We start from the raw sequence: 14,330 nt of genomic DNA, 5'->3' as shown, positions 1-14,330 counted from the left end.
AGAGGTAAGGGCGAAGGACTTGCTGGTGGATTAGAGCATTGTGAGCGAACAAGAGAATTAGGTTAACACCTATATTTTGGGTTTGAGCAATGAGGTAGGTGGAGGTACTATATATACTAATATGGAGAAGACTTGAGAAAAGAGAAGATATGATAGAAATTGATGATCAGGAGATAAGTTTTGTCCAAGTGAAGCTAGAGATGGTGAAAATAATGACGATAACAAGCAACATTTATTGAGAAGTTACTAAGTAAATGGCACACTTCTAAGCATTTTACACATGTTGTCTCATTGAAGTTCATTTCATCACCTTAACAAGTCCTTGAGATAAATACACCTTAACAAGTCCTTGAGATGGATATTATTATTATTATTTTATAGATGAGGAAGTTGAGTCACAGAAAGGTTAACTATCTTGGCCCCTATCACACAGTAATGAGAAGAACAGAGGTTCAAACATAGCCACTCATAACCACTATACTATGTCTGCATACAGACATCAAGTAGGCAGATGGACGTATCTGCCTAGAGTTTAACAGATTTCAGAAAACACATCTGGATATCATCAGCATATACATTTTTAAAGTTGGATAAGATTACCAAAGGAATGTAAATAGCCAGTTAAAACCACTTGCCAATGGAGGTGAGAGATGATAGAACAGAAGAAAATGAGTTTAAATACCTCACAAAAAGATAAGGAGGGCAAGAAACTTACACTCCTGGAAGAAGGTCCCAGACTGATACATGGAGTCTAGGCATTTGACTATAGCCACACCCAGATGGAAGGCTGCTGCTGCTAAGTCGCTTCAGTCGTGTCTGACTTTGTGCGACCCCATAGACGGCATCCCACTAGGCTCCTCTGTCCCTGGGATTCTCCAGGCAAGAATACTGGAGTGGGTTGCCATTTCCTTCTCCAGATGGAAGGACTGGTAAGTAAATCACTTCATGTCAGTGCAGCTTCACAGAATAGCTCTAACTCAGAATTCCTGGAGGGTCATGCCTAGTATAATATCATCAACCCTCATGTCCACAAGGCAGCTTGGACTCATCCTGCTACCTTTGGGACTTTCCTTTCCTAATAATTCTTGGTTCTCCTGAAAACAGGGGGAAAGGGGAAACAAGTCAGAAGTCTTGGTGCTCAGTTTGTCCCTAAATACCTTTTGAGCAAAAGTATATATTATAAAAGTTAGCAAAACTGAGGAAGAATTTTCAAATCAAAATGCCAGCAGCAGCAAATACTGAGGGCAGACAGACAAATGTCAGGCACTAAGTTAAGCACTATACATAACTAATTTAATTCTAACAATTACTCAATAAAGTAGATTCAATTATAAACCAAACTTCACTGCTAAGTAATCACAGAGATAAAGAAGTTCGTCAGAAGTCAAACATAATAAGCATTGCTACAGGAACTAAAACATCAGTCTGCCCTACTCCAAAGATTATTCTGTCCTATTAACAACTACACTGTAAAATCTAAAATTCTATATCTCTTTTCCATGTTGATAGTCATCAACATTTCCCAATGTAATGGTCCTGTCTCTCTGCCTTCATATTCCTACATTCCTAAGTATTAATAAACTAAATCACATCATAATCACATCATCATTGAAACTCTTCTGTTGCTTTCTACAACAACACAGCTTGTGACTTACTACTTGTATCTTGTGCTATCCCTTCTCAGTCCCCACTGTTGGTTCTGTATTGAAAATTCTTAAGAGTTTCATCTTGTGTACCCATAGTTTCTGATCATCCTACATCAGTTTATCTCAACCATAATTGTGGCTTAAACTCTATCTAAATGATGAAACCCAAATCTGTATTTCCAGCTCAGATATTTCTTGTTAAGTCTGAAGATGCATTTATACATTTTAAAGGTATCTCAAACTTGAAAGAAAATGTTTAATACTAGTACTGCTTATATGCTTTAAAGCAGTCACTAGTGAAATCATGTGAACCTAGAATTCCCTTTGTAGAAAATTTTAAATTACTGATTCAAATTACTTAACAAACATAGGATTTTTAAGTTTTCCTATATTTTCTGGTTTCAGTTTTGGTGATATTTTTCATGGAATTTTCAACTTTACACTGTCAAATTTATTGGCAAAACATGTTCATATCTTCTATAGTGTGTAGTTGAATCCCCTTATTTGTTTCTGCTACCAGCAATCTGTGAAGCTTTCTCCTTTCATTAGTTATTCTCTGTTATCTTTTACTTACACAGTTTTCCCTTGAACAACATGGGGGTTAGGAATGCTGACCAAAACCACAGCTGAAAATCCTCATATAACTTTACAGTCAGATCTTCATAGCATCTACAGTGCTGCATTTGTGGATTCAGTCAATCACGGGTCACACAGTACTGCAGCATCTATTTACTGAAAGATGTCTAGCATAAATTGTTATTCAGTCGTTCAATAGTTTCTGACCCTTTGCATCCCATGGACTGCAGCACGCCAGGCTTCCCTGTCCCTCACTATCTCCTGGAGTTTGCTCAAATTCATGTCCATTGAGTCGATGATGCCATCCAACAATCTCATCCTCTGTCACCCTCTTCTCCCCCTGCCCTCAGTCTTTCCCAGCATCAGGGTCTTTTCCAATGAGTCAGCTCTTTGTGTCAGGTGGTCAAAGTATTGGAGCTTCAATTCAGCATCAGTCCTTGCAATGAACAGTCAGGGTTAATTTCCTTTAGGATTGACTGGTTTGATATCCTTGCTGTCCAAGGGACTCTCAAGAGTACTCTCCAGCACCACAGTTCAAAAGCATGAATTCTTCAGTGCTCAGCCTTCTTTATGGTCCAAATCTCACATCCATACGAGACTACTGGAAAAACCATAGCTTTGATTAGGCGAACCTTTGCTGGCTAAGTGACTGTCTAGGTTTGTCATAGTTTTTGTTCCAAGGAACAAGAGTTTTTTAATGTCATGGCTGCAGTCACCATCTGTGGTGATTTTGGAGTCCAAGGATATAGTCTATCACTGTTTCCATTTTTTCCCCAGGTTATTTGCCATGAAGTGATGGGACCAGAAGCCATGATTGTAGTTTTTTGAATGTTTAGTATTAAGCCAGCTTTTTCACTCTCCTCTTTCACCTTCATCAAGAGGTTCTTAAGTTCCTCTTCACTTCAGGCCATTAGGGGGGTGTCATCTGCATACGTGAAGTTGTTGATATTTCTCCCAACAGTCCTGATTTCAGCTTATGATTCATCCAGCCCAGCATTTCCCATGATGTACACTGCACAGAAGTTAAATAAGCAGGATGACAATATACAGCCTTGATGTACAAATTTTCCAGTTTGTTGTGATCCACATAGTCAAAGGCTTTAGCGTAGTCAATGAAGCAGGTGTTTTCCTGGAATTCTCTTGCTTTTTATATGACCCAACAGATGTTGGCACTTGCTCTCTGGTTCCTCTGCCTTTTTTAAATCCAGCTTGAACACCTGGAAGTTCTCAATTCAAGTACTATTGATTTAAATACTATCTTGATTGAAGTACTAGCTTGAAGGATTTTGAGCATTACCTTGCTAGCATGTGACATGAGTTCAACCATGTGGTAGTTTGAGCATTCCCTGGCATTGCCCTTCTTTGGGACTGGAATGAAAAGTGACCTTTTCCAGTCTTATGGCCACTGCAGAGTATTCCAAATTTGCTGGCATTTTAAGTGCAGCACTTTAACAGCATCATCTTTTAGGATTTGAAATAACTCAGCTGGAATTCCATCACCTCCACTAGCTTTGTTCGTAGTGATGCTTTTTAAGGCCCACTTGACTTCACACCCAAGATGTCTGGCTCTAGGTGACTTACCACACCACTGTAGTTGTACGGGTCATTAAGACCTTTCCTGTACAGTTCTGTGTATTCTTACCACCTCTTCTTAATATCTTCTGCTTCTGGTAGGTTTATATATTTTCTGTCCTTTATTGAGCCCATCTTTGCATGAAATGTTCCCTTGGTATCTCTTATTTTCTTGAAGACATCTCTAGTCTTTCCCATTCTATTGTTTTCCTCTTATTTCTTTGCATTGTGCACTTAAGGCTTTTTTAAATCTCTCCTTCCTATTCTTTGGAACTCTGCATTGAGATGGCTAGATCTTTCCCTTTCTCATTTGCTTTTCGCTTCTCTTCTTTTCTCAGCTATTTGTAAGGCATCCTCAACCATTCTGCCTTTTAGCCCTTTTTTTTTTCTTGGGGATGGTGGTCTTGATCTCAGCCTCTTGTACCATGTCACGAATCTTTGTCCATAGTTCTTCAAGCACTCTATCAGATCTAACCCCTTGAATCTATTTGTCACTTCCACTGTATAACTGTAAGGAATTTGATTTAGGTCATACCTGAATGATTTAGTGGTTTTCCCTACTTTAAAGTCTGAAGTTTGCAATCAGGAGTTCATGATCTGAGCCACAGTCAGCTCCTGGTGTCTTTTTTTTTTTTTGCTGATCGTATGTAGCTTCTCCATCTTTGGCTGCAAAGAAGATAACCAATCTCATTTTCATATTGACCATCTGGTGATGTCCATGTGTAGAGTCGTTTCTTGTGTTGTTGGAAGAAGGTGTTTGCTATGACCAGTACATTCTCTTGGCGAAACTGTTAGCTTTGCCCTGCTTCATTTTGTACTCCAAGGCCAAACTTGCCTGTTACTCCAGATATCTCTTGACTTCCTATTTTTGCATTCCAGTCCCCTATGATGAAAAGAACATCTTTTTTTTTTTTGGTGTTCATTTTATCATGTCTTTTAGGTCTTCATCGAACCATTCAACTTCAACTTTTTTGGCATTAGTGGTTGAGATACAGCCTTGTATTACTGTGATGCTGAATGGTTTGCCTTAGAAATGAACAGAGATCATTCTGTCGTTTTCGAGACTGCATCCAAGTACTGCATTTTGGACTCTTCTGTTGACTATGAGGGCTACTCCATTTCTTGTACGGTTTCTTGCCCATCTGAGTAGATATAATGGTGATCTGAATTAAATTCACCCATTCAAGTCCATTTTAGTTCACTGATTCCTAAAACATGGATGTTCACTCTTGCCATCTCCTGCTTGACCACATCCAATTTACCCTGATTCATGGACCTAACATTCCAGTAATATATGCAGTATTGTTCTTTATAGCATCAGACTTTACTTTCACCACTGGACACACCTCCAACTGTGTACAAGTGGACCCCTGCAACTGAAAACTATGCTGTTCAAGGATCATCTGTATTATTTTCAGTTACTTTTTAAAGGAACTAACCTTTAGCTTTGCTCATTTTTTTTTTACTATATGTCTGCTTTTTATTGCATTGATTTCTAGTCTTTGCTTTATTATTTCCTTCTTCTAGTTTAGTTTGCTGATTTTCTCTACTGTTTTGCCAACCAGTCTTCCTTTCTAACATATACTTTTAAAGTTATAAATCACTGCTTTAAATGCATCTTACAAATTTTGATACATTATATCTTCATTAATGTTCAGTTTAAAATATTATCACTTGTGATTTCTTTTTTAATTCAGGGATTACATAAAAGAAGTTCACTTAATTTATAAACACCAAAGAGTATCTAGTCATCTTTACGATGTGCCAATTAGGTCAGTTATTTAGCAGTGCTGTTCAATTTTTCTGTTTTTATTGATTTCATGTCTGCATATTTTGTTGTTACTGAAAGATATGTATGAAAATCTACAACTTTAAGGATAAACTTGTCTAGCTCCCCTTTTAGCCTGAAGTGAAGTCATCAGGTACATATAACTTCTGATTATGTCTTCATTGAAACAAGCCCCTTTTATTGTTATGAAGTGTGCTTCTTTGTCTCTAAGAATGATTCTTGTCTTAAAGCCTACTTTGTCCAATAATAATGTAATTACAGGAACTTTGTTTTTGTTAGGGTCTGCCTGGTGTGTCTTTTTCCCATCCTTTTACTTTCAACCTATCTGATAATAAGAATGAATGAATCACAGACATAAATGCATATACTGTATGATTCTATTTATCTGAAATTTTATAAGTAAAAAAAAAAAAAAAACAACTAAGGATAGAAAATCACAGTCATGTTTACCTCTGGGTGGGGGAGAATGAGCCTGGAAGGGGCATGAGAGAAATCTGGACACTTGAGATTTCTGCATTTTATGTACCTTGCTATATGATTTTATAGGTCAAGATTTTTTTGTTTTAGACTTTATTTTTATATATTGAGATGTAACTGACACACAACATTAAAGTATATGAAATATTAATACTGATTTGACACATTTGTAAACTGTAATATGATTACCATTTTAAAGTTAACAAACACCTCCATTATGTCATACAATCATCATTTTTTTGTGGTAAGAACATTTAAGATCTGGTCTATCTTAGAAACTTTGAAGACAGTGGTATAATCACAATGCTAACTATAAACACAGTGTTTACTATAATTATAATGCTGTACATCAGAACTCCAGAAATTAACTGCAGGTTTTTATCCTTAGCCAGCCTCTCCTCAACTCCCCCACCCACTAATAACCACCATTCTACTCTGTTATTCTAAACGTGTATCTAAAAATCTGTTCCTTCTTCTCTTTTCCATCTCAGAAAATAGCACCTCAAATTCACCCATCACCTATAGCCAGAAGTCAGTTAACTATAATCTATCAACACGATTTAGTCACTGCTTCTCCAAAAATATCTCATAATCATCTAGATCTCCTCCATCTATACTGCCACCTCAGGGGTCCAGTTTACCTTAATGTTTCATTGATCTCCCAGCTCCCAATCTCTCTCTCTGCTATTCTTTCTCTTCTGAGAAATCAATTTTTAAAAAACACATAACATATCCTCTGCTTAAAATTTTTTCATGGCTCCTCATCAGAATTTCAACAAAAACCAAACTCCTTTAACTTGATCAAGAAGCCCCAAAGAACTAAGTTACTGTCCATTCTCTACACTGATTTCATTCCACTATCTTCCTTGATCACTATAATCTAGTAATGCTGACCTATTTTCAATTATTTTAACATATTAAATTCTGTCCTATCTCATGGCCTATAAGAGTCATCATCCCAACCCCTCACCAAGGTCACATTTACTTCAGATCATCTCTCAAAATTTGAGTTTTGAAGGGGGTGTTCATTACCTACAAATTAAAAATCGACTAATTCACTACTGTCTCTCATAGAAACTATTCATTAATTTATACACCAAGATCATGTCAGCTAATTAATCACTAGATCATTCTAAATACAAATGTCAGACTCCGCTTTGTGTTTAGAATGATCTAGTGATAAATTAGCAGCACAGAGTTTGACATGTGCTTCGTGTTTTAATAAATACTTCTTGAATAAATGAATCAGAGATGAGTGAATGAGTGGTCTTAATTCTGACTCTAACCTCAAGATCCAGAAAAAACATATTGCTCCACAATATTCCCCAGCATCACTACCTCGCCTAGAAATTGCCTTCAATATCAGGCTTACATATCAAATGGCTGAAGGGTAATGGGTTCCTCAATTACAAACAAGGGATGGGCAAAATTATGAAGATTCCTTTCTGCAGGAGTTAAGTCTCAGCATATTCATTAGGAGCTCAGGCTCACAAATATCCAAAGGTACATGAGGACATGAGGCCTCATGGATGTAGAGAAGAGAAAAATTCAATCAACCATACATAGATGAACTAGTGGGTTTCAAACATACCAATGGTATCTATTCTTGCAGATCGAAAAAGGCCATTACACGTCTGTAATAACCTGTATGAGGAAGGAATCTGAGAAAGAATGGATACATGTATACGTATAGCTGAACTGCTTTGTTGTACACCTGCACACCTGCTGTACACCTGAAACTAACACAACATTATAAACTGAACCCCAACATAAAATAAAAGTCAAATTTAAAGAATTAAAAATAAATAAGATAAAAAGGCTATTACATTTAGAACGGATAGACATCAATTTTAGCTGCAGGAAAAAACCAATAAAACCATCAGCTAATGACAGCAGAATACTGCAGAGAACAGTATGAATTTTGGTACCATCCTTATAAAATTTCTCCCACTGCTATTGACCAACTACAAAGAAAATAGTATAACAGGGATGGTGATAACAGTTAAGAACACTCCTCTGTCCTAAAGGCTTATTCAATGAGAAATTTACTGACCTTTACCCCATATTTTACTTTCCCGGCATAATGCTTTATGATGAAAGCAGGCTCCATCACAGCTGGAAATTCAATGTAAGAATTCTCTTCATGTTGGTGCTTAAACTTGTCCAGCAGGGTTTGATTTGTAGCCTGTGGAAAACTAAATTAAAAATAAAAACAAAAACACTAAAGAAAGATGCAGCAGTTAATAAAGTATTTTTTTAATAATTACAATTTCATCTAACAAATTTAGCAAATTACAAAGAGCTTTCACTTAAATAAATTCTCATAACAAGCTGAGAGGAAATGGACATCAAGTCGCCAATATCTGCTGGATCATAGGAAGAGCAAGGGAATTCCAGAAAAATATCAACTTATGCTTCATTGACTACACTAAAGCCTTTGACTGTGTGGATCACAACAAACTGTGGAAAACTCTTTAAGATATGGGAATATAAGACCATCTTACCTGTCTCTTGAGAGAAACAAGAGAGTTTCTTGTTTGTGAGGCAAGAAGCAATACTTAGAACCAGACATGGAACAAAGGACTGGTTCAAAATTGGGAAAGGAGTACAAGAAGGCTGTATATTGTCAGTCTGCTTATTTAACTTCTATGCACGGTACATCATGGGGAATGCCAGGTTAGATGAATCACAAGGTGGAATCAAGACTGCCAGGAAAAACCTCAAATATGCAGATGACACCATCCTACTGGCAGAAAGCGAAGAAGAACTAAAGAGCCTCTTGATGAACGTGAAAGAGGAGAGTGAAAAAGCCCCTCTTGAAACTCAATATTGAAAAAACTATGATCAGGGGATCCAGTCCCATCACTTTATGGCAAATAGAAGGTGAAAAAGCGGAAATAGTGACAGATTTTCTCTTCTTGAGCTCAAAAATCACTGCAGATGGTGACTGTAGCCATGAAATTAGAAGATGCTTGCTTCTTGGAAGAAAAGCTATGACAAGCCTAGACAGTGTATTAAAAAGCAGAGATATTACTTTGCTGACAAAGGTTCATCTAGTCAAAGATATCATTTTTCCAGTAGTATGCATGGATGTGAGAGTTGGACATAAAGGCTGAGCACCGAAGAACTGATGCTTTTGAACTGTGGTGCTGTGTCCTTTGGACAGCAACAAGATCAAACCAATCAGTCCTAAGGAAATCAACCCTGAATATTCATTGGAAGGACTGATGCTGAAGCTGAAGCTCCAAAGCTTTGGCCACCTGATGCGAAGAGCTGACTCACTAGAAAAGACCCTGACACTGGGAAAGACTGAGGGCAGGAGGAGAAGAGGGTGAAGAGGATGAGATGGCTGGATGGCGTCACTGATTCAATGAACATGAACTTGGGCAAACTCCAGGAGATAGTGAGGGACAGGGAGGCCTGGTGTGCTACATTCTATGCGGTTGCAAAGAGTCAGACATGACTTAGTGACTGAACAACAACAAAACAATCTGAAAGATGAGTGAAAAAAGATTTAGTATTCCTATTTTGTATATGAGAGCTCAAAAGTTGTGATCTGCCTAACACATACTATGCAAATATCAGAAGTAAGAAAATTAACTCAGGTTTTTATATGTTTATCTTGGGTCACAGTGTGCTGCACCATAAGACTCAAAGGATAATAAAAACCAAATCACATGTTGCTTGGGTTCAAGAACTTGCAAAAAGGGAACGATCTCTCAGTTTGGACAGGTCCTTTAAATCCAGAGTAATTTTTTTTATTACAAATTAAGTAGTAATTTTCTTACCTACATCAGTTACTGAATGTTTTTATATTATATCTATTATTCTTTCAAATACACATCAGTAGACTTATACTCACTGATGAACATTTCATAACTAGGAATCATTCAAATAATATTTATTATGAAGTAACTACATAATAATAGTAGCTATTTAGTGGATAAGTTGTATCCACTCTTTGCAACCCCCATGGACTAGAGCCCACCAGGTTCCTCTGTCCATAGGATTTCCCAGACAAGAATACTGAAGTGGGTTGCAACTTCCTTCTCCAGAGGATCTTTCCGACCCAGGGATCAAACCAGCGTTCCTGCATTGTCAGGCAGATTCTTTACCACTGTGCCACCAGAGAATACAGTATAATACTAGCAATAATAGTAGTACATACATATAAAACTTTAGAACAGAAAAAAGAAATCACTAGTGGTTGGGAATAATGGAAAGATTCAGAGGATACAAGAGGCAATTACAAGCTATATTTTTAAAGTTTGGTAGGAGTTTCAAACAGAGAAAATAATCACTGACCAAAAAAGAAAAAGAGAGGGCAAGTATATTTCAGAGAATAGTTTCATTTAACAGTACTTGAAATAATGAAAAATAATGTGATGTGAGATATAAAGATATTGAATACAATATCTAATGTATTAAAATGATTCCAAAACTACAAGAAAAATGGTTAATTACATAGTACATATTAGAACCAGGAAGGAGAAAGGTCTTTGATGTCAGATAGTCATTGCCTACATTATGAATTCTGTCTGTGACCTTGGGCAAGCTAGGTACAACCTTCTTTAGGAACTGGCTTGTTAATCCATAAATGAGTGAAATGAATGATAGTGCTAGAAGAATTAACACTAGCAAAAATACCTAACATTAGTTGACATCCTATAGGGATGATATAAATTAATCTACTTTTTCATGTTAGCAACACTGCCATTTTCCTAGTCAACTGAGGCCTGCTTTTGCATCAAACACTATCCCTTCCTCTAGCCTTTTCTCTCCTTCCCAGAACTCTAAAGCCATTCCAGAACAGGTTACAACTCTTGAACAATTTCAGAGAATACAGCAACAGCCTTTATAGTAGCCTTAGTGATTCTAATTTTACCAGGTTTCATGTCACCAAACAGAACTATCAAAATAAATTTTTCTACAATGTGCTTTTAATGGTGTGCCTCCCCTACTTTAGAAAATTGAAATCCAAGCTCCTAAGCCCAGACCAACCCAACTTCGGCAAACACATCTCTCACTACTCCACAGCAGCATGCTTCTTTTCAGGAAGGATGTTCATCTCATTGTTTCTACCTAAAGGTCTATTTGCCTTCTAATCCTTTGAGTCATTAAAAAGCTTGTGATTTGTTTCTTTCTTCTTGGATAAACAATGGAAAAAATTAAATGTTTCCATTTAAACTTCCTTTATTAAAACCAATGCTAATTTTCATGTTTATGGGACATTTATATTGTTTATTTACATCTTTTGCCCATTTTTATTGATACATCATTTTTTTTGATTGGAAGATAATTAACGAGAACAAATATGAGGGCAGTTTCTATTCCAAATAAGGAAAGATGAGAAAAAAAGCTTTCCACCAGTCCTGCAGTCAATAAACAATTGTGGATACATACTACATAATCAAGCAAAAACAGAGGCCAAGTAGACATTATTGTGAATTTCAGAACTCTTCATCTAGTGTTCCCCAAAGACTACCTGCAAGGGTAGCCTTAGATTAGTGTTTCTTTGCACTAATCTAAGGCTACCCTAACTAAGGAGTTTTAAAAAATACCAATGCCTGGACCCCATCTCCTGTAATTCTACTGAATTGATGCTAGGCCAGTGACAAAGTACTATTTATAAGTTCCCCAGGTAATTCTTACAAACAAGCAAGACTGATAAAATGTTGGCCGAAATGAACGCTCTGATTTTAACTTCAGTTTGTTAAATAAAATGCAGAATCTGATTCAAGAAGTCTGGGATGGAAGTGTGAGACTCTGTACTTGTAACAACCTTTAAGACGCTGCCACTGCTGCTGTCAGCAGGCCACGTCGAGTACTATGGAAACGACTAATGACACTCTTAACCCGGCTTACACCATTCCTCCTTTCTAAACTCCACACTGCATCCTTTAGGATCTAATTTATAAAATTTGAACAGCCAGCAGACAACAAAGACAAGATTAAACAAGAATTCTAACTTCCGACATGTGCTCCTAAAGCACTACAAACACGCTGACTGAAGCAGGAATACCAGTAAGAATATATCATGTAATAGATCCTCTACAGAACAAAATATTTTCAGAGGAAAAATACTCAAAGTGATTTCAAAAACAGCTCTCTCCAAATGACACTAATTTACTGTCAAGTCCTCTTTATTGGTACATGAAAAAGGGAAAATATTTCATGTCTTTGCATCTTCTGGGAAGTTAAAAGAGATAGACAAAGCTGGCTAATTTATAAGGAAAATAACAGGATTAACTTAAAGCAAGAGAATTAATACTATGGTTTATTAAAAAATTTTATGGAGTTGATACAGAAGCACAACTGAAGTGGCAATTAAGAGGCTATTCAGTCCAATCTCCTATCTGCAAAAGTACCTTGATAGATGATGCAAAATAATTACTATAATGGAAAATTCTATTCCTTTATGAAGCAGCTGCTAATCAGTTCTAATGACTAAAAAGCTCTTTCTTATATTGAACCAACATCCGTCTTCCTATAATTTCTGGACCCCACAAGCTTCTGGGTAACAGCAAAAAGGTGACATTCTCTTCATTGAGCAATATTTACATTTCTGTGAGGTAGCAACTGACCAGGTAAAGATGGTCTTTGTATAACATAATAAGATGTGCACTCAATGAAACTTTGCTTAAAGAATAACAGACAAGACCCCTTTGCTCTATTCATGTTTTAATTATATATCCACAGTTTATTTCCTGCTCACAACCACTGTAAGATATAGAGTAGACAGCTTTATAATTTAATCATCATTATTTCCTTTTTGCATGCAAGAAAACTGAGGACTAAGGATATTAAGAGATTTGCTGAGGGTAGTTAATAGAGCTGGAATACAACCCTGAACTTCTGACATCACAGTCTAAGCATTATGGTAAAGCAAATAAGGACAATACTTCAAAGCACAAGCTCATTACTCTGTTCTCCATAGCTCATGTTTGTTTTTGTTTGATTTATTCTTGTATTTTTATTTTGCTTGTATACTAGTTTTTTATATACCAGAGAAGATGGGGCAGGGGGAAGGTGAAATCAGTAAAAGGGATCAACTGTATGGTGACAGATAAAAAATAAACTTTTGGTAGTGAGCATATACTGTAGGGTATACAGAAGTAGAAATATAATGTACTTATGAATCTTATATAATGTTATAAACCAATGTTACCACAATAAAAAAGGAAAATGAAAGTTCAAGTAAAAGACAAAAATAAAGCTTCTTATTCTGAAATACCTGGTGGATTTGAATCTCGAGTCCATCATTTACTATACATATGATCTTTTTCTCAAATTGCTTAAATTTTCTTGTTCATAAGACATCTCAAACAAAATAACTTTATCATTTTAATATTTACAATGGTTCTCCATACTAAATATCAAAATCACCTATGACACTTTCTAATATAAAATATATCAGAAGTAAGGCATCCAAGCAGAGTTAAGAATCACTAACTTCAAAATTTTATAAGAGAAAATGTATGTTTGGGGAAATATAGAGCAATACAAGAAACATTTACAACTTTGCACATAAAATTAAACTGCTTTTTGCTGAATTTTAATTCATTTAGATTAATGGAAATAGACTAATGATGGAAGGGCAGATATAATTGTTGGCAATCTCCTTTCCAATATATTTTGCAGCTCTGCCATATTACTTGATAATTCTATGCAGAAATTCTGTGAGTTTATGGTATAGTAATATGGCAATAACAAATAACTTACCATACATATCAGGATATTCTTAGAGTAAAAGTAAGTGCCTTTAATAACTAAAATGAACAATCAGTATAAACTTTAGATTGTCCTACACAAATCTGGTATATAGTCATCCTACCTATGAAAGTTACTACTTAATATTTTATATCTTAGTTTAATGGGTATAGTATTAAATGAGGAATCAAGTGACCTAATTCAATTCCTAAATATTTTACTAAAGAGTCATAGAAAACCAACACACTCTCCACCACTTTGGTTTCTCCAATTCTAGACTTGCCATCTCTTAGAATAATTAAACTATAATAATACTTTCTAGAGCACTGAGAACACAGTAGAGGATGCTCCATGAAGCTTTATTTCTGCCACATATATATTTAAGTTTGGTTGGGCTTCCCTTGCGGCTCAGAGGGTAAAGCATCTGCCTGTGATACAGAACACCCAGGTTCGATCTCTGGATCAGGAAGATTCCCTGGAGAAGGAAATGGCAACCCACTCCAGTATTCTTGCCTAGAGAATCCCATGGACAGAGGAGACTGGTGGGCTACAGTCCATGG

The 14,330-nt window shown here is 36.3% G+C and overlaps 1 protein-coding gene across 7 annotated transcripts in view; it reads right to left on the bottom strand.

The window, feature by feature from the left end:
• Positions 1-14,330, bottom strand: part of MYO9A (myosin IXA) — a 241,476-nt gene that overhangs the window by 122,113 nt on the left and 105,033 nt on the right. For all 7 annotated transcript variants that reach the window (XM_018053556.1, XM_018053558.1, XM_018053557.1 and 4 more), the window contains one exon: positions 8,114-8,255. In XM_018053556.1, coding sequence (XP_017909045.1) covers positions 8,114-8,255 — 142 coding nt within the window. The remainder of the gene's footprint in view (positions 1-8,113; positions 8,256-14,330) is intronic.

This window comes from Capra hircus, chromosome 10, assembly GCF_001704415.2.
Source record: "Capra hircus breed San Clemente chromosome 10, ASM170441v1, whole genome shotgun sequence".
Taxonomy (NCBI): Eukaryota; Metazoa; Chordata; class Mammalia; order Artiodactyla; family Bovidae; genus Capra; species Capra hircus.
Note: the sequence above shows the minus strand (reverse complement) of the source record. Positions and strands in the feature narration are given on the sequence as shown.